Here is a 23,247-nt window from a genome sequence, read left to right as displayed (position 1 = left end):
GTAATACCTCAGCTCTAAGAAAAGCTTTAGTTCCAAGTGGCATCACAATTATTTCAAATTCATTACTTCTAGGAGTAACTAAGGTATATTATGCTTGGTTATCATGCATTCTCTTGTTTTAGATTGTACCTTTAACTACTCTACATGAACCTTAAATATCCTCTGAAATACTTGTCCATTAATTTTACCAAGAACTTCATTGGGTTAAAATTGCATCTATTCAGCTGAAAGTACAAGAACTTTTAAGAAATGTAAGAAACTTTGAACAAGTGATCATTTGTGTTAGATAACAGAATTAGCTTTTGCCACACATTCTTACTCGAATTAACTATAATTGTGAAGACTGAAGTAGACTAAAAATTTGGCATAAAGTCCCATCTCATCAAGGGAGCAGATTTTCATGTTTAGAATTCCATATTACTATTCTTGAAGCAAGGAGCTTGACTGTGCTACCCAAACTGAAGCTGTTTTATGATGACTGAACTTAAATTGAATACTGGGTGAAGGTTATCTTTTTATCCTAAAATAATTGGTGAAGTACAAATGCACATTTATAAGCCACGTATTGTAAATACAAGTAGGCAGAAATACTTAATGGACTAGTTTCGTAGTGTCTAAAAGATAAGCAGGAACAGCAAATAAATATCTCCTCAGCAAGGGTGTAGGTGTTCATTATGATGATCTTAAAGGTTCTTGAATGAAGGAAAACCTTAATATGTCACAGTCATTAATGAAGACATGCTATGTTAATCTTCAGGCATGTTTCTCCTTCAAATGGGTTAGCTTGTTAAAGAAATGCAACTGGAGCTTAACAAACGTGGAATTTGCTGTGTATTTTCTATGTTTGATTCTGTTTATCTTGGAAGATGTGACAATATATTATAGAAGAAACCTCCTAATTTTGATCATGGGTATATTTCCGTCCCGTTTATTTATTGAGTAGGATTGAATAAATAGTATTTATATTTTGAATTACAATGAGGCCTACAGGGGTTTTAAAATATTGAAACATTTAATTTAAAATGATCACAGAAGAGGTCATTCCCAACATAATCAATTTTATCTTAACATAATAAACATCTTGAAACATCCTGAAAAAATAACTTGCCGTTGTGTGGTGACTTGCTGCTTGCACATTTAATTTTGGCAAGAGCGAAAATCTCAGAGATTGCTTCATGGCTTGAATTAGACGTCAGGGTGGGCTTTCTCCCAGAGAATGATGTGATTGATAAAGCCATCATAGGAAAAAAATGAATGTAGTGGTGATTTGCTGAGCAAATATTGTTTGCTATATTTGAGTAGTGCTGTTTCCAGTGTCACAGTGCTTGATATCTAGAAATGTTAGAACAATAATAGTAGTATAGAAATTGTTTCGTGTATCTTCAAGGGTGCTGAATCAATAGGCTTCTGAAAATTCCATGATTTTAAAGCAGATAAATAATTACAATCTAAGCAAACAGGTTGTTTGCTCTTGCCTTTTGCTCTTATCTTGTTTTTTACTCTTATATTCTCTCTTCAGCATAATAATATGCATGTGACATAGCAGATGTTCAAAAGAGAAAGAATAAGAGGTTAAATATTAAGATTCCTAAATGAATGGCATGAATAGGTCAGGAATGGTATACAAAGAAAACGTATTTTGAGAAAGGGGAATAGTAGTGTAATAATTTAATAATGTCAGTTTTCAGCATTTGAATTATTTTTCTTTGCTTTTCTAGAACTAAAGTGTGAATGCATAAATTGACAAATGACTGAACTTTTGTCCTCATACAGATTAGCATTTAATTTTTATTTGAAACATACACTGGGGTTTCAAACTCACTCTTGTTGTAGTTATGACGGCTGAACAATAACATAAAAATTATTCCTCAAGTAATGTTTTAAATAGGACTACTGTGGCTTAGCATACTGTGAGTAAAAGTGTTAGCTTGGGTTTACAGAAGATAAACTGTAGTGATATATGCGCCTTTAACATACCCTCAGACATTTTAGTACTCAAAAATATTTTTATTACAGGTTTGTTCTGTTCTCACCAGTGTGGCTTGAATTACAGCTAATCCAGGACAGAGAGAGAGGGAAATGAGAGAAGACTTGGGTGTTCACAGGAGAAAAATACTGTAAGGAAGCACAAACAAGACAGGGAAAGTGAAGTGTTCTTGTTGCTTATTGTGTCACACCTGGATTGGAGTAATTTTTAAACTTCAGCAGGGTGACAGTTTCTTACGACAAAGTGCAGTTGCTGTTTATTGAGATATGTGTCAGTATGGCACATTAAGTCCCTTGAAGGCATGGTTTCACGTTGGATAGAAATGCTGGTGAGCTCAGATGGGAAGACTACTATTAGCAGCACTTTGCTGTTAAGCAGAACTAGATAAGAAAGAGGATTGCCAGGGCTGGAGATTCCTGCTGGATGTGGGGTTTTGTTTTGTGATGTGAACCTCTCTGGTATCGCTTCAGGAAAAAGGACAATGAGAGATAACAGTGTTTGGATAGCTGGTAAATGGTTCTTTACCTCAAGGCTGAACTGTCACTGTGTTACCAGTGTCCAAGCAAATAAACCTGTTGCTGTAGAAACTGATGTGCTGGTTTCTATCACTGCTCAAGTGTGGATCCCAGTACAGGGGGTGAAACTTTGCTGGGAGGCATAGGTGGTGCTCCAGGTAGGGTGTGGAGTGTGGCTGGCGTGCTGTGGTATCTGAACCCTGTCCACTACTCCGAATGGGTCAGCCTGCTGTAGGGCTTGGCCAATGGCTGGCTGACCAAGGCATTAACCTCTGAAGGCTTGGAGCAACTGACTCAGACAAATGGTATCCTCTAGTAAAGGCAGCATCTCCAAAAGCATCTTTCAAAAGTGTAGTAGGAAGAGAATGAGATCAGAACATGGAACACCTAATTCTGTCACTGGTGTGCCATTGTGAATCTATGGTTGGATGTTTTTTATAAGTGAAGGCCTGCAATCAGTTTCCTACTTACTTTTCCTTCGATTTTAAGAACTCATCTGGTTTTCAAATAATGTAATTTTTCCTGCTCATGTACTTAGTTTGCATGTGCTAATGACTCTTCGAAGACAGAGTTTGGTAAAAACTAGGATGGATGGGGTATACCATGTTTACAAATTACTACTACATTAGTATGTAATCCGGGGTTACTGTTGACTCTTTACAGTCATAAACAGTTCATATTTCCAAGTGGCAGATTTTGAATATGATAACCAAGTTCTCAGAACAGTAGTGTTTGTCTGTAAGCCTTCCATTTTGTATTAATGTTTAAAGGCCACAGAAGTGACTGGCAAATAAGTATATACAGTCATTTCCCCCGTATTTATTAATTGTATTTTGATGACAACAATTATTTTCATTCATATTTTAACAGAAACATGATTTGCACTATTTTAAAAACAATTTGAAATCAAGATGTCTTGTGCACAAAACACTTTCAATTCTTCTTCTTCACTTCTGTTTGATGGACTTAGAGCCTTAGTAGAAGAGTCTCCTGTTACTTTCCAACATATTTACTACTGGGTGGCCTTAATGAAGAGACTTACTGTGTTTTATCAGTTGAGGAGAAATGGCATAATTTGAGTAAAGAGAAACCACACAAATGAAGGACTTGGGAATTTGTTAAAGTAAAATGAAGATATGAATGATGGCATTGAGTTCAGGGTGAATCATAAAGTTTTCAAAAGTGGACAAAGCCTTGAAAGAGGATGATGGTTGAATTATTTTCAAGTCTGAAGCTCTAGGTGTTTCAAAGGATCTGAAAGACTGATTGTTGGTATTCAAATACACACTCAACGTGTGGGCAGTGCTGTGAATGTGTTTCTTGCTGTTCACTGCAAATTATGTGAATAATTCCAGTGAAGCAGAGGATAACATCTGAATTTCAAAAAATGGTTGATCCTTTCAGCTAGTACCAATCTTACTGTTATGGTCTTTGATTTGTTTTGGCTTGTCTTATTTGTTAGTTTTAACTTGTGTTGCTTGAACCTCTCAGATTTTTATACTTACATGTCTATATTCCTATAGATCAACTTTTAGAATGTATTTTGATGACTTATTTAAGCTGTCTCAATGTGACATGCTGCAGATGCATTTCTACTCTGGCCTCGGATTCTCCCTTAGTCTCTGCCCTGCTTTATGCTTATGCTGTCTCTGTCAATTTACATGACTGAATCATGAGCATCATCAGGTAATTCTACCTGAAGACTCTCTTCCATTCTTTCTTGGTTAGTTTTCCTCTGGATTAGTTGATCCTTCTCGCTGCAGGAGTTCCTATTCAGGAGATACCTTACTGAGAGTGACAGGGAACGAGGGATCAGCTAGTTTGGCTAGAGCCTGCCAGTAGCTTGGCTTAAATCTCAAACCTCATTTTTAATTGTGTTTATTTTTTTGCATGGTTTTGTATGATTACTTTTTAAATTTTAAGATCTTAAAATAAATCCTGATGCACTAGTTCATTCATCTTTTACATGCTTTTTTTAAAAAAATTATTTCTCACTGTATTTCCTGGTTTTCTTCTGTATAAGCATTATTTATCCTTGTCTTTTATACATACATTTTATTGTCAGTCATTTTCTTTATAGTTTGTCTAATCTTTCTAAGAGATCTACTTACCAGTGACAAGTCTGTTGAATTCTGTACCTTGAAGATTTTTATTTTGAATTGTGCTGCACTTCGTTTTCCTGTTAGTGTGACTCAGTGCTTGAAAATACTTTTTATGCATTTAAGACTGTTTTCACGTTCCTCAAAAAATTAAAAGTTATTCCAGAAGTACTTGTTCAAAGATGGAGAGGAATTATACTGCCTTTAACAGCTAGAGTTGTTGTGCATCTCAGGTAGAAGGACTTGTTCATCCAAGTGTCGATGATGGAATTACAGCTTTCAGATAAGGTCACTTAGCATGAAATTCAAGTAACCGCTAAATAGAAAGTTTATTTAAACAGCTTACTGCAGATCATCTAGAAAGAAATACAGAACTGGTCCTGAAAATAACATAAATGCAGTTTTGGCTTCTCTCAGTGCATCAACTTGTGCAGAACAGGAATTTCTGTAAAGAAATAATGAGTGGAGCTGGTATCTGGCAGAAGCTTCACATTCTCCCTGATGCAGTGATGAATGATGAGGCAATTGAGAGGGTTCACCATCTGGCAGACATTTGCATAGTTTGAGACATCTAATACACAATCATGTTTAGATAAGTATTCTAGAAATTAGAAAAAAGGCTCTAACTTGACAGGATATATAAATACTGTAGTTCTTTGAGATTTTTTTGTTGTTGAAACACAGATGCTGGTGGTAAATCTGAGGTTTTGCATGATGCTCTATGCCAAATCAAATGTTGTTATAACTTGTTTCCAACTGTTCAAATAGGATTTGTGCACATCACAAGTGATTCTTAAGAGTCTAGCTATTTCCTCCTTACTGTTTGCCCGTGGTTCCCTAGGGAGAAGTGAGGTTTAGAAAGTGGTGATGACATATTGGTGCCCTGTTCTTGTTCTAGTATCTCCTGCTTGTTTCTGACATAAAACACTGTAATGAAAAACTAATAGTGTGCATAATACAGCATAAATTAAAGAGGACTTAATAAATGTGGTTTCTTATTCTGTTCATGGAATTGCTCTGGAACAAACTATAGCTTATCTACTAAAAAATAAAGCTCATTATTCTTTTTTAATTGTAAAATGATAGTTCTAATATACAAACAATTTTCCTAATGAATTAGTTTTCTCCTTAAGAGCTTGAACTGGGGTTGTAGTTGTCAAGCATGTTGTTGAGGTGATGTGGCGAAGATGATCAATTGTTTTGTATCCACTTACCATGCCAAATTATTTCTGTAGTTTGCTGTTTCCCAAGAATCTCTCACTAACTGATTGCTTATGCCTTAGATAATATGTAAATACTTAAGAATTTGAAATATTAAAAAAATTATTTGGTTGTTGGGAGGGGATTTGTGTGCTGAAATGTCCTTTGCTTAGGATAGTTACCTTGTATACATAGCATGTAGGATGAAAGTTGAAGAAATAGTTATAAATGTCTGAGTGTGGCCAGGGTAGAGGGGAGGATTGTCAGGTTGCTTGCATTTGCCCTTCAGCTGTTTTGAATTACCGTCTGTCCCAGTCCAATAGCAGTTAGCCCATGGAAACCACAGTATGTGTTTAGTAATGTCCTGTATCTGTTTGTCGGTCTGCCTTATTCTCTGCACTCATAATCCTGGCCCTACCAGGGAGTCACTGAGTTTCGTGTCCGGCTCCCACAGCATTGTACATACAGAATTGCACTTGGCATCATTGACAGCATGCAACTTCTCTAAACAATCCCCATCTTCACCTTGATACCCATCCTTTACTTGCCCCTCATGCAGTTGCCGCTTGTTCCCAATATTTACATGATCATCTTTTCCTTTGACAGCCTAGAACTGAAAGGCTTTCTAACTTACCACATCATGTGATGGTTCTGGTCCTTCATATGCCTTTCCTAAGACTAAATAATACTCTTAAGTTCAACATACTGTGTTTTGTTTTTGCTGAAGCAGAATTCTTGCTGACTTCAGAAGTAAATTACCTTGAGTAATGAGTTATAGGTTAAACTGATAGTAAATTAATACAGTTTTGTAGTCTTTGATTATATTCGATGTTTTACCTAGACTGTTGTAGACTTCAATTCCTGATATCTGGGGAATAAGAAATCTTTGAATGTTGTTATAGATTGTTATTAATACTAATTAGAACAAGCTCGTACTTGGAGTCCTAAAGTGTATGCAGTCAGTGTAAATGAAAAAAAAGCAGACAAATTGTAGACAAATTACTTTTGTGTCACATGTTTTCAGACTTAATACATTCTGTGAATGCATGTGCTGTTGTTTATTTTAATTACTCATTTGTCTTTGTTGGCTGACCTCTGCATCCACAATGATTCACTAATGCTGGATCTAGTTTCTTATATTTTTACTTTCCTTTACTGATAGAAGGAGCACATTACATTTCTGACATAACTTCAGCCTTGTAAAATGAACCAGTGTAGTTATTAATGGATTTAATCAGCTAATCTAGCGGCTTTAGAAAATGCCAGCATGTATTGAATACAGTGCAGGCTTTGCTGTTGACTTCATGTGCTTTTATGTTCAGATTTAACTGTAAGTCTAAATCAGTGTGGATGTACAACAGGAAGAATATTCTTTTGAATAATTTCAGCATTTTTATATGCAAGTGCATGTATATGTTTGTATGAGGATTTTATATGAAGATCTAGGCTTTGGCCACCCATATGCAGACAGGCAAGTAAAGGAAGCTACAGAGAGTGATAATTCTGCAAATCTACAGTACGATACAAAATACAGTTTTATTGGTTGAGCTTGTGAGTTTTACAGTTGATAGCATTTATAACACCGTGTTAACGCACTTCACAGCATGTGTAATGAATTCCATCAGTTTCAGGAATTTTCTGGGCACACTGAACTGAAATCTTTTGATCGCTGTGGAAAGCAGACACTGAGAAGAGTATAACTTAGGACACATGAAACCCATGTCATCTGTTCAGCAGAGCCACAGCTTCAGATATTTTTGCAGTTGTCCGTAGATCAGAGGCTCTACCATCATGGTTTTTACTTGCTGTCTCATGAGGTTTTGCATACTCATGCACTAAACATACCAGACTAAGAGAAATTTCAGGGTGCATTTAGACATCCTAGCAAACATGGTCTAAACTGAAGCTTCTACTGAGAAGCTTCTACCAGGCATTCCTAATATTTTATTTTCATGGAATATAGTGATCATGTGACTGCAATGTGAGTCAGTTTGTTTGGATGAAAAGAATAGTTTTGTGACTTATCAGCCAGGTGAATCAGTTTAACTCTGTGGACTCATGATCTCCAGAGGAGTGAGATGGTGGGAATGGGGACAAAAAGAGAAGAGTGAGGGGAGGGGTAGGTCTACCAGTTTTGGTGGCAGCTACCTGCTAGATTGACGTAGCTGAAACAACAAATTATGTTTTCAAATTGCAGAAATGTGTAAACCACATTAGGAAGCATTTTCTTCCCTTGCCTGTGCTGCTCATTTTCTCCCTTGTGCTGTTGTGGCGCATTAGTACAGCCATACTATGAACTAGATTGGGAAAGTGTTTTAGCTGTGAAGTAACTTGAGTAAAAGATTCTTGAGATGGATCACATTTGCATTGCAGTCACATTGCAGTGGTCACAAGAGGATGGGAACAGCTGGACATGCAGTGGGAGCTTCTTATGCAGACATTATTCTTGAATTGGATTTCAAACAGGCACAGATAGAGAAGAATGATATTGGTAGAGAGAAATGGGCAGGTGTGTGGCCTCAGCAGCTGAGGGGAGAGGTGACCAGCAGAACAAGTGTTGGGGGAGATTTGAGATAATTTCTAGAGAAAAGAAAAAGGTCTGAGAGAAGCTGTTTGGGGAGGATGTGTGGAAACACTTAGGTGTAAGAGAAAGATAGGAAAATTATGTAGGAGGAAGGAGGACTGAAAGACCAGTCCTAGTCTCTGAATGAGCTTTGTGGATAGTCTGGGATATAAATGGACTTCTGGTTTTAGCAAAACCTGCTTAGAGAAGCAAATCAGTTATGTGATTATATTTATTTTTTAAAGTTTCTTCATAAAAACCCAATGTAAGTTAACGAACATGGTCAATTTCATTATCCTAAAATCACTGTGGGATGTTAAAGTTGCATAATATTGTCTTTTTGCATAATAGAGTGATATTTTGTAAGAGTTTCATTTTGCAACAGATGTAATAAGAGGTATAATATTTGCAGTGACAATCCAATTCATTAATTTTTATTAAATACAGAGAGTACAGTTATGAATATATCGGTGGCTTGTATTTTCTTTCAGTTGTGTGGAAATTTGTGTTCTGGTCCAAAGAGGAAAGATAAATCAGTAGATTAAGACATTTTGATAGATCACAGAATTCCTTGAAAAATCAATGCTGAAGACAACTACTACTACATATACATGTTTTATACCTTTTACAAAGAATTATTGTTACTTGATATAGCAAGAAAGAAACTAAAGAGATGAAGAAAAAAATCAGCTGCTTCTCCTTCCTAAATCTTTCTCCTTTGATCAGCATCATCATATGTAGATGTGAACTGAAAGGCCAGTGGTTGCCAGAAAAAAATAAGATGGGATCCATCAAGTGTGCAGTGGCAAAAAGTTATGTAAGCTGTCACCTGTGGATTTGAAAAGGAAGGACAGGGAAGAGGGATAGGAAATGGTAGAATAAGAAAATTGATGAAGTGCTTTCCTTTTTTTTTGTGGATGTGTTGGGTTGGTGGTGGTGTGGGGTTTTTTTTTGTTCTTTTTAAAGTGAAATAGGTGAAGTTGAAGAAAGTGGAATGCATTTCAGGGTACAATGTAACCAGGGAATGTAGACTTTAAAAATTGCTTGAGTGTTGCCTTTTCATTGCATGTGCTCTACAGTTGTGCTGTTGCAGTATTACCTAGGCTGCTCTGTGAGCTGTGTTGGTAACATGAATGATTCTTTTAAAGACCCAAGCTTGCCCGCCCATTGAACTACTGCTGTCTCCTTCTACAAAACTTTTCTATGAACTGGAGCTGTTATTTTCCTTTCTGGTGCTAAATCTGTCTAGTACAGGATCTGAGTTTACCACCTGGACTCTGCTCCGGCTGATCTGGCATGCACATGCATTTTGTATTGGGTGGAGAATGTAAAACTTGTGGCTCTTTGTTCTGTCACTTTCCTTTACAACCCTCCCTGTCATTAAACCAATAAAATTGAAATCTTGACTGAAGTATTAAATTGTATTTTTTTTTCCACGCACTTGTGGTAGCTGTACTGCATGAAGAAACAATGCTGTTGGTGGCCTAGCAAACTTTTAAGCCACTGTTTTGTAGCAAAATGTAACTTCTCTTAATTTGTATTTCCTTTTTTTGTGATCCTCCATCCACCCTGGCAAAATGATACATTTAGTTACAAATTTAATTATGTGAGAAAATAGCATGTCAAATGTCCTGTGAAGTAATGAGTGTATTTACCTTTTGATTTGTGCTAGACTGCTTTTGGATGATGGTTAGTAATCAATAAAAATGAAAGCTGACACTCTAAAGTGCATTAAAATAAAATTGTTAATCATAGTTACTTGAGAAGAGTATCAAAATAGATTTTACACCTCAAATTAATTATTGAGCTCTTCTGCTTTTTATCCCTACCGTCATTCCTAATTCTATCCACTACAGATGATTTAACTATTATGTGTAGCTGAACCAGTGATTTCATAATTTGCCTCAGTTTTCTGCTACTTTTTGCTGTTGAAGCTCTAAAGGTTTTTTTTTGCTTGTTTCTATTGAATTTAGACTGTTCTAGTAAATGTAGGCCTTAGTACAGCTCTACATTTTCTACATTTTTAATAATACAGTTTATGTTTTTCAGTGCTAAGTATGATAAATTGAAGTGTAAGTGCACGCTTGTTTAATTCACCGTGATTTATCTCATGAATTATCTAGGTGTGTCTCTTTTAGTCTTCTGTTTCCTTTGTTGAGCTGTCATATTTTCTGATTCCAAGATTTACTTCTACCATGCTGCTTGCAGGAAAGAAGCTGAGAATTAATGACAATGTTGAAATGCAGGTTAACTTTTTAGCTTAAGGCATACAAGTAAAGGAGTCAAAAGATTATTTGTATTTCAGTCTTGCTCTAATCTGTCTTTGTGCTTTTTCAGTTGTAAACTTGTGGCAAAAATACTGTTTTCTTCATGATTTCATGATAACAGCATACAGTTTAATGAAAGCAGAAACCATGTAACACCAAAACAATTGTATTTCTGAACAAGAAAAGAATTATTTAAAATCACAGTGTGGGTTTAAAATTTACTGTGTTCTTGAAAATGTTTTAATTTATCCTGGCTATGAGTCAGAAAAAATATGTAAAATACATTTTCTTTTTTCCCTTTTTTATTTATGTGTTTGATTTAATTGTTACAGCTTCAGTATAATTAGTTTTCTGCAGTCATGTGGCTTTCCATAGTGAAGTGAAGAAAGCTATTTAAATATGTAAAATATGACTGTGATGTTCCAAAATTCTTCTGTGAAATTTTAAGACAAATTTAAATGTGTATTTTGGAATTCTCTAGATCTCAGTACAATTAACTCACATTGTTGTGTTTGTAGTTGTGATGGTGGATTTTGTGCCATGGATGTTGTTCAATATATCTATATATGTCTTTTCTTTACAGAAAACCAACTTTTTGGATGCCCAGTGGGGAGATGCATCTGTGACATGGAGTACGTGTTTAGTCATCCACAATTTGAGACAACAGTGGGTGTGCTATATATGACAGAAGAATTAATTGTGGAGAGAGTCCAGCTGAATGGCTACATCACAATAAGAAACTGGTTTTAAAATGTTAGTGTTTCATGCCAGTAATCCAAGGTTGGGAAAGCCTAGCAGCCCAACAGTAAAAAAATACATTTTTTTGTAAAAGCCACTTCAAAAAGAACAAGCAGTCAATATACATTTTACCATGTGTACCCTGATTCTTTAGCACTGAATCTTTTATTACACTGAAATCATGGTGTGAGGATTGGTGGAGAAGGTCCTCCCCCCATCCCCAGCACACATCCAGCAACTAAAGACTGTGTCAAGATGACCTCTGAGGAGATGACAGCATCTGTTCTTCTCTCTGTGGTACAGGGTAAAGTGATACCTGCCCAGTCAGCTGGAGATGAAAATACTGAAAATGCTTTGGACACCAGTGCTATAAAAAGACATACTGCCAGTTCAGGAAGGCAAACCACACACACTCTGTCTTACTTACACAGACTTGAAGAAGAAAGTCTTCAGGGCTCAGTGCCCAAAATATTCCCTCTGGCCAAAGAACAACTGACTAATGACAAGAGTAATGAAAACTTCTGGGAGAGGAACAGCTCCATCTCTGATTCAGTGGAATTTCTTAACATTAACTGTAACATTGTGCAGAAAAACTACAAGAGCAATATCCCGTGCAGTCAGTTGTATCAATCTTGTGATCCTTTAGCAGGGGAAGAGGCATGCCTGGAAACTGGAATTCCTGTTTCGCTGGAAAGAGCCATGCTTGCTGAAATTCAGTTGAAAATGAATGGACCTTCATTAAGAAGCCAGACAGCAGTAAATAAGAATGACAACAGTGATCCCGATAAAGTGGCCTTTTTTCACTTACATTGTGCTAGTGAAAGGAATATATCAAAGGCTTTGTGCAGTTTACACAACAGCTTCATTCTGGATGACTGCTTGCAACCCATGAGTGATGGTGATGGTAACAGCACTGGTTCCCCAGCCTGCACCTGCAGCATAATGGAGTTGACAAATAATTGTGAGAATGAAAATGGGCAGCAGTTGTATGAAGATGCTCTAAGGGATAGGTATTTATGTCTGGAAAGAGCACCACGAAAGGTTAAAGTGGCATGCTCAGGTCACAACTTCTGTGGAAATAACTTTACTGGAAGAATGCCCTCAAAGCCCTTTCTGAGCCATTTTGAGGACTGTAATGATAACTGTGAAGAAGAGTTGGAAGAGGATTTTTTTAGAAGCAAAAAGGAACGTTCTACACTATTAATAAGACGTTTCTGTAAAAATGATAGAGAGGTTAAAAAATCAGTTTATACTGGAACGAGAGCAATTTTTAGGACTTTACCTTCAGGGCACATAGGAACCGTTGCTTGGAATTATATTGAGCAAAGGAGGAACAACAGTGGTGTGAAGCTTTCTAGGATTACAACAGAACAGCTAACCATGATTCAGTCCCTAATAAAATGGAAATTTAATTCCTGTCTTGAGAAGTCTTTATGGTGTGAGGTACGTTTTTCATAGTGGTTTTGGGGTTTTTTTTTTTGTTTCCTTGTTTGTTTTGATAACCTGATGTCCTTTCCATTAAAAAAGTGCCTTCAACTAGTAAACACTTAGTAACAATGAATGGGATATTTCACTTACCACATTGAACAACCTTATGCTGAACACTGCTTTTTAGAAAAATTTATTGTCATCCTTTAAAATTCTTTTGGTTTAAAATACATGTAGTAGATATGCCTATATGTGTATAAAAGCTATACATATATATGTATATACATATGTATCTGTATAAAATGTGTGTAGGTAAATATTTATACCTAGATTTATGTATAAATTTATTTATTGACAAAGATTCTTTACATATAAGAATATAACGCACCTATATACAGATTAAAAATATATTTGCATTTTATAGATATTTGTATTTTAAATAGAAAAGGTATATTATATACATTTATATTTTTCCATATATATGATAGGTGTATAAATATATATTATAGCTCTACGCATTTGAATATATATAGCATATATGTGCGTATAAACATTTGATGGATATATTAATGATATAATTGTTCCATAAATACAGTAATAACATTATATGTGAGAGTATTAGATTACAGTGAAAAATTTGTCACTCAAGAAAAGAAAGCATAGTATTTCCCCAAGTTACAGGTATTTCTATTTCTTTTACACTTGCAAATAAGAAAACGAGTAATATTTGAATAATATACAGTAGTGTGCTGATATTGCCCTGATTTGTGTTCTCTTAAGTTACATAATGCAAGGCATTCTAAGTTTAGAATGAAATCATGAATGCATAAATTATTATTATAGAAATTACATAGCACATTCTTAATTTATTATTTTAAGTAGTAAAAGATTTTCTGTGCTGGTAAAAATTACATAGTTGTCAATATAATCTATAAAAGATTTTGACCACTGATTACTGAGCTTAGCAAAAAAAGGAGCTGTGGGGTTTTTTTGTTAAAATGTATGAATAAGCTCTAGGGAGGGGAAAATAATCAAGGTAAAGGAGAGTGTTGTCATATAAGCTATGCTTATAAATTGGTCCTGAATAAATGGGAATCTCTTCTGCTCGAAGAAATTTCTCGCACTTAGTGCTCAGAGTCTTCAACAACTTTCAGTAGGACTGAAATGGAGGAAAACTTCATGAAATGGAATCACAGAATCATCTTATCATTTACGTTCGTTTAAGATCACAGAGTCCTATGGTAAAATTGATCAAACAAATTCAAAATTTTGTCAGTTATAAGGGAAGAGAGGACTCTGTGACTTCATTATAATTGTGCCCTCCTGTAATATCCTCATGTCCTTCTAGAAATTAGTATTTTTCCATTTAAATAGTTGATTGGAGAGTTCTATAAACGTGTATGTCAGGTTTTTTACCAGGTTGCAGAGCTTTGCGGTACTGTTCATTATTGTGAAATTCACTACACTGGTCAGTGGAAGTTCAAACTTGCTGGGACAGCAGATGCACTGCAGGGTGAATGGTCATGCTCCCATGAAGGAGTGAATATAATTCTGTGGATTTATTTAACGTGGTGTATGCTCAGTACATTTCAGTATCATTATAACTTTTTTGGAGGAGAGATGGGAGAATGTTTTGTAGCTGCGGTAGCTGAAGGATGTGTTCATGTTTCTTCACTGGACATTTCCAATTTGACATGAGTTCCTTAGCTTTTATCATGCGTGCCTGTTTCACCACTTTCTACCACTGCTGTATGTTACTGAACATACAGCGTTTGAAGATTTTTTTGTAGTTTATTTATATGAACGCAGAAAAAAAAGTAGTAAGTACTCACTGAATAATTTTAAATAGAAAAAGTTCTGTCTACAAGTGAGCAGAAGATAAACAGGCACTGTAAAGCACTTTGCGGAACTACAAGGCACAAAATGTTTTCCTCATGGTCAGAAAAAGCTTAAAACCACATGTTTCTAAGTCTTTCTTGATCCAAATGGACACCAAAACTGTTTTTCTTCTTATCAACCTCTGTATATAATCTCTTTATGTATAACGTGCATCAAGTTCTCTTAGCATTGTTTTCCTGTTATTTTAGTGTCAAATATTATTTCTGCAGTAATATTTCTATGTGTTTATGGCTTATATTATTAGCACTATAGATAGATTTACACAAACAGAAATTAACTTAATGGATGTGACAAATATATGGACCTGTTGAACATAGGCACTGGGTTAAAATAATTTAATGAATTATGGGCATTTGTAGGAATCTTTCATGCTAATAATCAAAGGAAGAAGGAAAAAGTAGTAAATGAATGTGGTAATTTGTTCTTCCTTTCCCCTTATCTCACCCTTTGAGCATGCATTCTGTTTGGAACAGCTAAGGGAACAGTAGTTCTGTTCTTCAAGAGGAAAAAAAGTTGAAGAAATTAAGTTTTCATAGCAGTACTGGTGTAACATGGAACAATAGAGACCTTTATGTTCTAAGTAGGAAAATGTGGGTCTCATTTGTGCATATCCCTTACATAAAAATTCTAGCACTAATATAGGAAAGGCACTGAACTGTCGTCTTATTGAATGATTTTTTCTTTTTTCTTCCTCTACATAGGGAGGTGGGACTAAGGATTTGCACTATATAGAAAATACATGAAGTTATATTTTGCTTCATGTAGCATATTATTACTGTCTATAGGTATTTTGTATACAGATTTAGACCCCTCTGGATTGAATGTGTGTGTTGTATGAGGGGAGAAGATCTTTATGTTGAATATTTTTTCTAGTTTTGCTCTTAGTTTTTGTAGCTAAATACAGTGCAGCATTTACCCTTGTCAGATGGGTGTTGTATCAGTTCAGGAGACATTTGCTTGTCCATGTTGGAACAGTGCAAGCCCCACACATCAGTACATATTAAAGAAGTCACAAGTGCAAAGCATTTGCCATGGAAACAGATCTTGAGAGTGCAGGCGCTGGTGTTGGCTTTGCTTGGGCAGTATCCACTGCTTGGGTTCAGCTCAGCTGCACCATGTTAGCAACCTGACTAATTCCCAAAGTCAGAGTTTCTGAGATCTGTGAGATGTTAGGTTCATAGGGCTGAAATACACTTTGTTTTTTCCTGATATGGTGGTGGTTTGGCTGTGGTGGTAAGGTAGTGTGACAAAAGTAACCATGTCGGCCATCGACTAAGATATTAAATCTGGGCAGCTCGCTAGACTTTCACTGATTCTCTCAAGTGACCTCAAGATCTGCAGATGGCAGCTGCAACAACATAGCTGAATTCTTTAGTTAAGCTTATTTTCTAGGCGTCAGTACTATCTTTGCTGTGTCATTACATTCCTGGTGCCAGTAGTTTGAGCTTTAAGAAGCAAGAACTCTGCTGGCTTGCTGAACTCTGCTCAGATAGAAGTTGGCACTCTAATATACCTGATATTCATCATAGTTGCTAAGGCACTACTGAAATGCCAAATACTAATTAGGCAACAATTAAAGAAAACATTAACTGCCCCACTCTGTTTCCAGGTAGAATGGTGATTCTATTATAGATTTATCTTGTGGGAGTGTTTCATAGTTAATGTAATGATTTGGTATAGTAGTTCAGCATCTGTTAGCATCAGGTTTTTTTTTTTTTTTTCCTTGTAGTATCCATAGTGTTTTTATGACTCCTGTGTAAAATGAATGTAATGCAAGGATTTGTGATACGCATGGCTAATGTAAGGAGCCCTTTGTTAAGATTTCTTTATTTCCATAAAGTTGAGCTGTAGTCAGTTGGTGGTATCTGTTAATAAAAAGTTAAGGAGAGAAAAAAGATTTGGAGGTAAAACATTTTTATATCATGTTTTATTAATGTTGAATCTAAAATAGTCATCTTGGATAATATTTTTTAAAAAATAGAGCTAGGCACAATTTTTTTTCTGTTTAATAGATAGTATTTGATTTTTTTTGTTGTTTATAATTGATTATTAATTCTGACTATATTCTTTACTAAAATAAATACTTTGTAATTAATATAAATACTGTTTTTAATTTTGAACCTATAGAGAGCTCAGTTTCCTCCCTCTGCTGCCCTCCTCCCTTCCAGAGCTGTATCAGCAATTCTAGTCTGCATGCTTTTCTGGCATTCCTAAAAATATAGATAGCTTGAATATTTCACTATCAGTCATGGAAATAATGTCTGCTTAGGTTATTTCAACAACAATTGCACTAACCGAATGCAGGAGCTCGTTACTGCAAATGCTAACACATGACTATGAACAAAGGAAGAGTTAGTAATGCAGTGTGTTTGGAGAACATTTTGTTGGTCATTTTTCTCAGGTGTTGAGTTAATTGTAACCTTTAATTGTCAATATTTTGTCAGAAAGAAGAGTGTTTTATATCTAGAGTCTTTTATATCTAGTAGTATCTTGGAAGATACACTTTTCCAGTGCATTCAAAACATAATTTATATCATGAAGAGGCCCATGTTGATTCTTAAGAAGTGAAACAAAAGCTTGGAAGCATCTGATTTACCCTCTGTACTAAAAGGGATAAGCAGCATAAGAGTCTCTGTTTATGTGCTGTTTCATTCAGATGACTGGTCTGATTTAGTAGACACAAAGCTTATGGAGTGTCCACATGAAACCTGGGCATAAGAGTCTTGTTAGTAAAGTTATTCTGCCAAACTCAGAGATTCACAACCCACAAAGCAGCCTAAAAAAATTAAATTATTGCTGGCTTTCACTTCTGGGTTGTTTTTAATTGTTTCTGTAGGAATTTCAGGTCTGGGTTTGCTGTCATACCATCTTTCTGTTAGAATTATGTGCTTTTCCCACTGTTTGTTACTTCTTGCTACTTATTTTAAAAGATGGAATTCTTTAAATGGATTTTTATTCTCTCCCCTCACAGTTTTGCCTGCATACCTAAAATGTAGCACTGCTCTTTATGCTAAACTTAATGCTTTACTTGTACTTCTATTTAACAGAAAAAAGGCTACTTTGTGATTCTGTGGTGTGGACTACAGGCAGATTTGAGATTTTTCAGCTTTCCATTTTGAAATAAAATTTCTAGTCCAGCATGCTGAAAGGAATTTACAGGAAATAATGACATAAAGCAAATAATCTGCAAGTGGTTGGAGTGTTCCTCCACTCTAACAGTAATTTTTTTATCTGACTGTGCATGAGTATTTTGCCTGTTAAAATGCCATTGTGCTTTTAGACATAAAGGTTTATTTACTTATGTTAAAGTAGTTGCTAGGTAAGGACAAGCTGGTATTTATTCTACCTGGACCTTGTGTTTGTTGTCTCTTTGTTTGAAGAAAAAAGTTAATGAGCAGAATTGACTATTTGGAAAAAAATCAGGGAAGCAGGAGAGAAGCCAAACAGGCATGAAATTATGTTTTCCCTTCAGTAAGTGCTGTAAAAATAAATTGAACTTTTTAAAATGAGGCTCTATACTTATATTTGCTTTGGGTTGAGTTACTCCAGTTTTAAAGGCTAGCTTTAAAAATAGAAAATTTACCCTCTGTCTGTAGAAGAAGTCATTTTACTACCATAATGTGCCACAGAGTTTGAGCTAAATTGCTTAATACTTTGTATTATTTTTTAGTTGCCTTATACCTTTAACAACATTGGGCCAAATTATGAACAATAAGTTTTAGCTGTGAGCACACTTAGGTATTTAGAGCCAATAGTGTGGGAGTCTTGGCAAGAGTATTATATTATGCCTTCAGTTTTTCCACATTTTCTGACTTTCCTTCTAGTGACTGTTCATTAACTGTAAAGAAGCATGAAGGTCTGGTTTAGAAAATCTCCCTGCAGCACATTAAAGGGTTCATTTTAGAGTGTTAGAGTTGGACACTTTTCTAAATTCTTTCTCAGTTGAAACTAAGTTATCTCCATTACCTGTATGAACTGTTGAAAAGTTGGGTTGTTTACTCTGGTGTAAGTTAATAAATCTGTGCCATATAAAGATCACTCTGTTGGTGAGTGAATAACTAAAATCTGAATTTGTGAGATTTCATATACATTTGAATTTATCTTGCTTTTCTACAATCTTTCAGAATCTTTTAAAAAGAAATTTTTCTAAAATTGGGTTGGGTTGACAGTAATTGGTAGGCATATACCTTACCAGTGTGAAATTTAAAACACAGTTTAGAGGAAAAATCTCTACTGGAAAATTTTACTTGCCACAATATCTTAAGGCGTCCTCCATGAGATATGAGGCTATTTGGTTCCTCTGTGTGTCAAAAGTGATTGGATAATGTACAGTTATGAGCCCTCTGGTCATGAAATTTTCTTGAAAATATGAATTGGTGACAGCCTAAAAATCAGAATAACAATTGAATGTAATACAGCCATTAAGTACTGTCCAAGTATTTATGAGCTGGACTATCAAGTGACGGGGGGCTCCAAGAGTGCTCCCACACCAGTCTAAACTAATGACTCAGGGCAGTGTGACAGCACACAGCCTTCATCAGGAATGTCAGAAGTGGGGCAGTGCTGGAAACAAACATTAGGACCTGGTATTTGTAGCCACTTTTTTATTTTTCTTTTTTTCTTTTTAAAATTTTTGTTCTCCTAATAATTTCACTAGACAATTACATAGTTAGACACTATTATTTACCTGCAAAACACATGTATCTGACAGTGCTTCTATTGCCCTGCCAATTGTGTGAAAGTAACAATTTGTTTAATATTTTCAACTGTAACCAGATACATTAATTTTTGAACTGAGAGATTGAAGACCTGCTTTTATTATAGAAAATACTCAAAGATGGAGACCTACAGAGAAGGTTGCTGTGATAGCACGGAAGCATGCAACAGTAATGAAAAAGTTTATTTTTGTCTTGAAATCAGCATCTGCACTTGTTTCAGGAGTCTGAATACTCTAATGAACTCTCATAAAAGTGGGGGCTTTTCTTTTTCCTCTTAGCTTTTATAGTAACTGTAATGCAACTGAGTGTTGCTACAATTTGGACTTTGAATCCACAGTAAAATAATGTGAGCTTCTTTTAAGGTGATTAAAAGTGATTGTTATGTACTGGTTATTTTCATGCTAGTCTCCTGACACTGTAAAAATTGTTTTCAGGCAATCACAACAGATACCAACCTTCATTAGTAAATTGTGGGCAAAACAAAAGATGTATTATTAGCTGCACTAGTTTCATGTTACAGCAGTCTTAGTTCTTAGAATGTTTAGGAATTCCCTTCAAATATTAGAGAATGGGTGAAATCCTGGTCATACCGTAATCTGTTTAAAATCTCCTATTGGGATAATGTTACTTGGAGGGAGAAAAAAAAAGATGTGCAGAATGGAGCTGTTGGCTTCATGGGAACCGTAGTTTTATGTCAAATGTTTTAAGAGACAGACATGTGCCAAACTTGGATTAAGCAATTTTAAAACCACAGTTTTAAACTAAAAATATTCTCTATATAAATATGTGTAATGCATTGTAATATAACTCAGGTGGGATCATTAACTTAATAAATAAAACTTCCCTCAGTTGCTTATGCTGGTTTTTACTGTTCATGTTATCACACTGCTTGGAAGCTGTGCTTCTGAACTTGAATCTGTGTCCTAGCTGTTTTACAAACAAGTAATGATCTCATCTGTTCTCTAGACTTAGAGGCAGTTAGTTGTTAGTGAGCTCACTCAGAGTTTGGAGAAGATAAACTTCTCCCAAACACTCTCCATATGCTGTGGCTAGATTTCCTTTTATCTCAGCAAGCTCAGTAGCTGTGTGCTGCACTGTAGTCTGCAGAAGAGACATATCCTGTAAGTTTCCAGTGGGGGGAGGGGGAGGGAACCAAAATGTACCCACCAGTTCCAAATATTAATATTAGGGAATTTTAGAGTTATGAGCATAAGAGCAAAGTAAAAACCAAGTCTTTAATAAAAATGTATATAACCCATCCCCAATGGTTAGGCGGAATAAAGGTCTGAATGATAATTCTGAATGGTTCGTCTTTCAGCAAGAACATAAGAATGTATCCGAGGCCTGGAGAATTGTTCTAAATGGGATTTTGTGTTGGATCAAGAAAAAGACTCCCGAGAGCAAACTGTCCTCAATCTTCTGTTTTAAATTAGGAATTTATCTTGAGTAACTTTGCAGACTTAGAGCATCCTGCAGCATGCTTGAGGCCATTCTAGTTCTGACCCTGTGCATATGTGAGATTTTTTACTTTATATAAGCACATTATTGTTGTCATGGGAGCTGTAACATTGGACTTCCTGTCTGTTGTTTGCAATCTTGGGATTGCACTGGTGGCTTGCGTATGTCAATGTATATATTTTCAAGGGAAAAAAGTGTTATTTCATGAGCATTTAGAATATTTCCCTTTTAGGAAATTAGCTCGTATTCTGGCTTACCTATGTGTCCTTTTTAAACTTACCTTACTTAAAATACAGTCAGGGAGAACTACAAGAGTGCAAAACTTTTCCCGTGTGAACATTTCATTGAGATGTAGTGATTTGCCATCAGCATAAAGGAGGCTTTGGTCTATTCACACCAAGTCACTCAGCAGGGCTGGGGGTGTAGGAAAGATAGAGGTTATCTATAAGCACGAAGTATAACATGAACCATATTTAACAGCAGTGTATTAATTTTCTTATTTTCTGTTAGTCCAGAAATAGAGGGATTTTGTTTCTTTTTCATTACAGTTTTCCTTAACCAACTGATTGTGGATGGACATTTATTGTAATTTGACTGCTTTTGAGCAACAAAGTTCTTTTATCTTTAGCAGGCATTTGTGAATCACTGCATATGTAATTTAGCTTGCACCGTGTTTCTTTGCCATTGGTTTGTAAAAACTGCAAATCCAGCCTTTGTAAATGATGATCACTTTTGAGTCATATTTTTTTTAGTTTTGAATGAATTTCTCATCACACTTTAGTTTTGACCAGCTGTTTCCTGTTTTTCCTGCCAGTGGTTCAGCTGCTGAGGAGATAAATGCATCAATGGTTCGTTTCAGAATTAAATTACCCTTATAAAATGATGGAAAAGTAAAACAAATATGTTGGACACCATTACAAGTATGAAGTTATGCTGAAATTTGAAAGATGAAGTATTGTTTGCTGTACGTAGATGTTTCATATACTACAGAGCTTTTGCCACACCAGGAACTCACTTCATATAGAAGAAGTAATCCAGCATCGGAAACACCAGGATGAAGCTGTGTGTGGGGAATTTGGGGGTGTGTGTTGGAATTTTTCAAGCAGTTCCAAGTTTTTATGTTTGCATGAGAATATTCTGATTTATCTGATAAATGATCAACATAATTACCTGACCATTACATCATATTTGTCCTGTTCTGCCACCCCCCAGGTTTTGGACTGCTTTGGATAGATGATACGTTCATTTTTGTAATCATACAAATTGCTTTGGAATTTTAGAACTGAGTTTGTATATGTGTATTTTCAGAATAAAGCAGGGCAGGTGTATCGGGGAAGACAGGGAATAGCTGGTATTACCGTCTATTAGGACTGGCTCGTGCAGTACACTTTGTTTCTGTTTTGTTCATGGTGAACTTACTCCATATCCACATAGACAGCAGCTGTGTTTTGTCCTTGCTTCAGACATCTTTCTTCAGGACCTTTAAATGATTTAGTTACTAAACCAAAGAGGTGTTTATATAGATAGCAAAGAAAATATTGTCCCCTATATTCAGATTTGAGGTCATTACTGTGTAGGATTGTGGAAGGATCACCCATTGGCTCTTCTTTTTGTTTTAGTGTACCAGGCTGTTCTGTGGCATCCAGCCACACCTGTCCCTTGTGCTGTTTTAGTCCTCTCTGGGACCTGAGTGGTCAGATTTTATTTAATCTGCACCCCTCTGGCATGATAGAAAAGCACACAGAGACCGTTGGTTGCATTTCTACTCCCATGGCCAATCCCCTGGATTGTGAGCTTTAAATAATTCCTTACCTGTTAGGTCACTGGGTTTCTTATCAGTGAGTAGCAGAGGAAGAGCTGGGTCTGTAGTGAAAGTCCCAGCTCCAGAACCTCAGAGTATGCATTTGCTCCCCTGGACAGGGTGCCTGAACTATTTTTTATATTTACCCATTTATAGGCCTTATCCCATGCCATTTTAAGGGCTCTGCAGTCTTCTACACATGCCAGCCTTAATAGCATTTACCTCAGGATATCGACCAGCTATTGCCATTTGAGAAAGATTCACCCCTGCATCTTGCACTCTCTTCGTTGCTTTAGAGCTTTTCCAGGCTCCTCCTCCCCAAGTTCCTTTTGGTGGATGACTCCAAGATCTGCTCTCTTTCGAGGTTTCCTGATCTTGGAAGTCTCCATGGGAATTCTCATTAAATTCAGTGATGGGAAGGGGGAAACATTTTCCTCTCTCCCTTGAAAATTCTAGTTATTTCTAACTCCTCCTAACTAGCTTTGCTGTTTGTACTTCAAGCCGATCAAGTAGCTGTCTTATCTCGTCTCCTAGTGCCATTCTTGAATTTACAGCCAACATGCTTACTATTCCC

General features: G+C 35.9%; 1 protein-coding gene across 2 annotated transcripts in view; it reads left to right on the top strand.

The window, feature by feature from the left end:
* Window positions 1–23,247, top strand: part of PLCE1 (phospholipase C epsilon 1) — a 149,861-nt gene that overhangs the window by 21,378 nt on the left and 105,236 nt on the right. For both annotated transcript variants that reach the window (XM_017726044.1, XM_008643911.2), the window contains exon 2: window positions 11,215–12,812. In XM_017726044.1, coding sequence (XP_017581533.1) covers window positions 11,625–12,812 — 1,188 coding nt within the window. In that variant the 5' untranslated portion in view covers window positions 11,215–11,624. The remainder of the gene's footprint in view (window positions 1–11,214; window positions 12,813–23,247) is intronic.

The sequence above is a fragment of the Corvus brachyrhynchos genome, unplaced genomic scaffold (genome assembly GCF_000691975.1).
Source record: "Corvus brachyrhynchos isolate BGI_N302 unplaced genomic scaffold, ASM69197v1 scaffold61, whole genome shotgun sequence".
Taxonomy (NCBI): Eukaryota; Metazoa; Chordata; class Aves; order Passeriformes; family Corvidae; genus Corvus; species Corvus brachyrhynchos.
The sequence above is the reverse complement of the archived record's forward strand: the minus strand, read 5'-3'. Positions and strand labels throughout refer to the sequence as shown.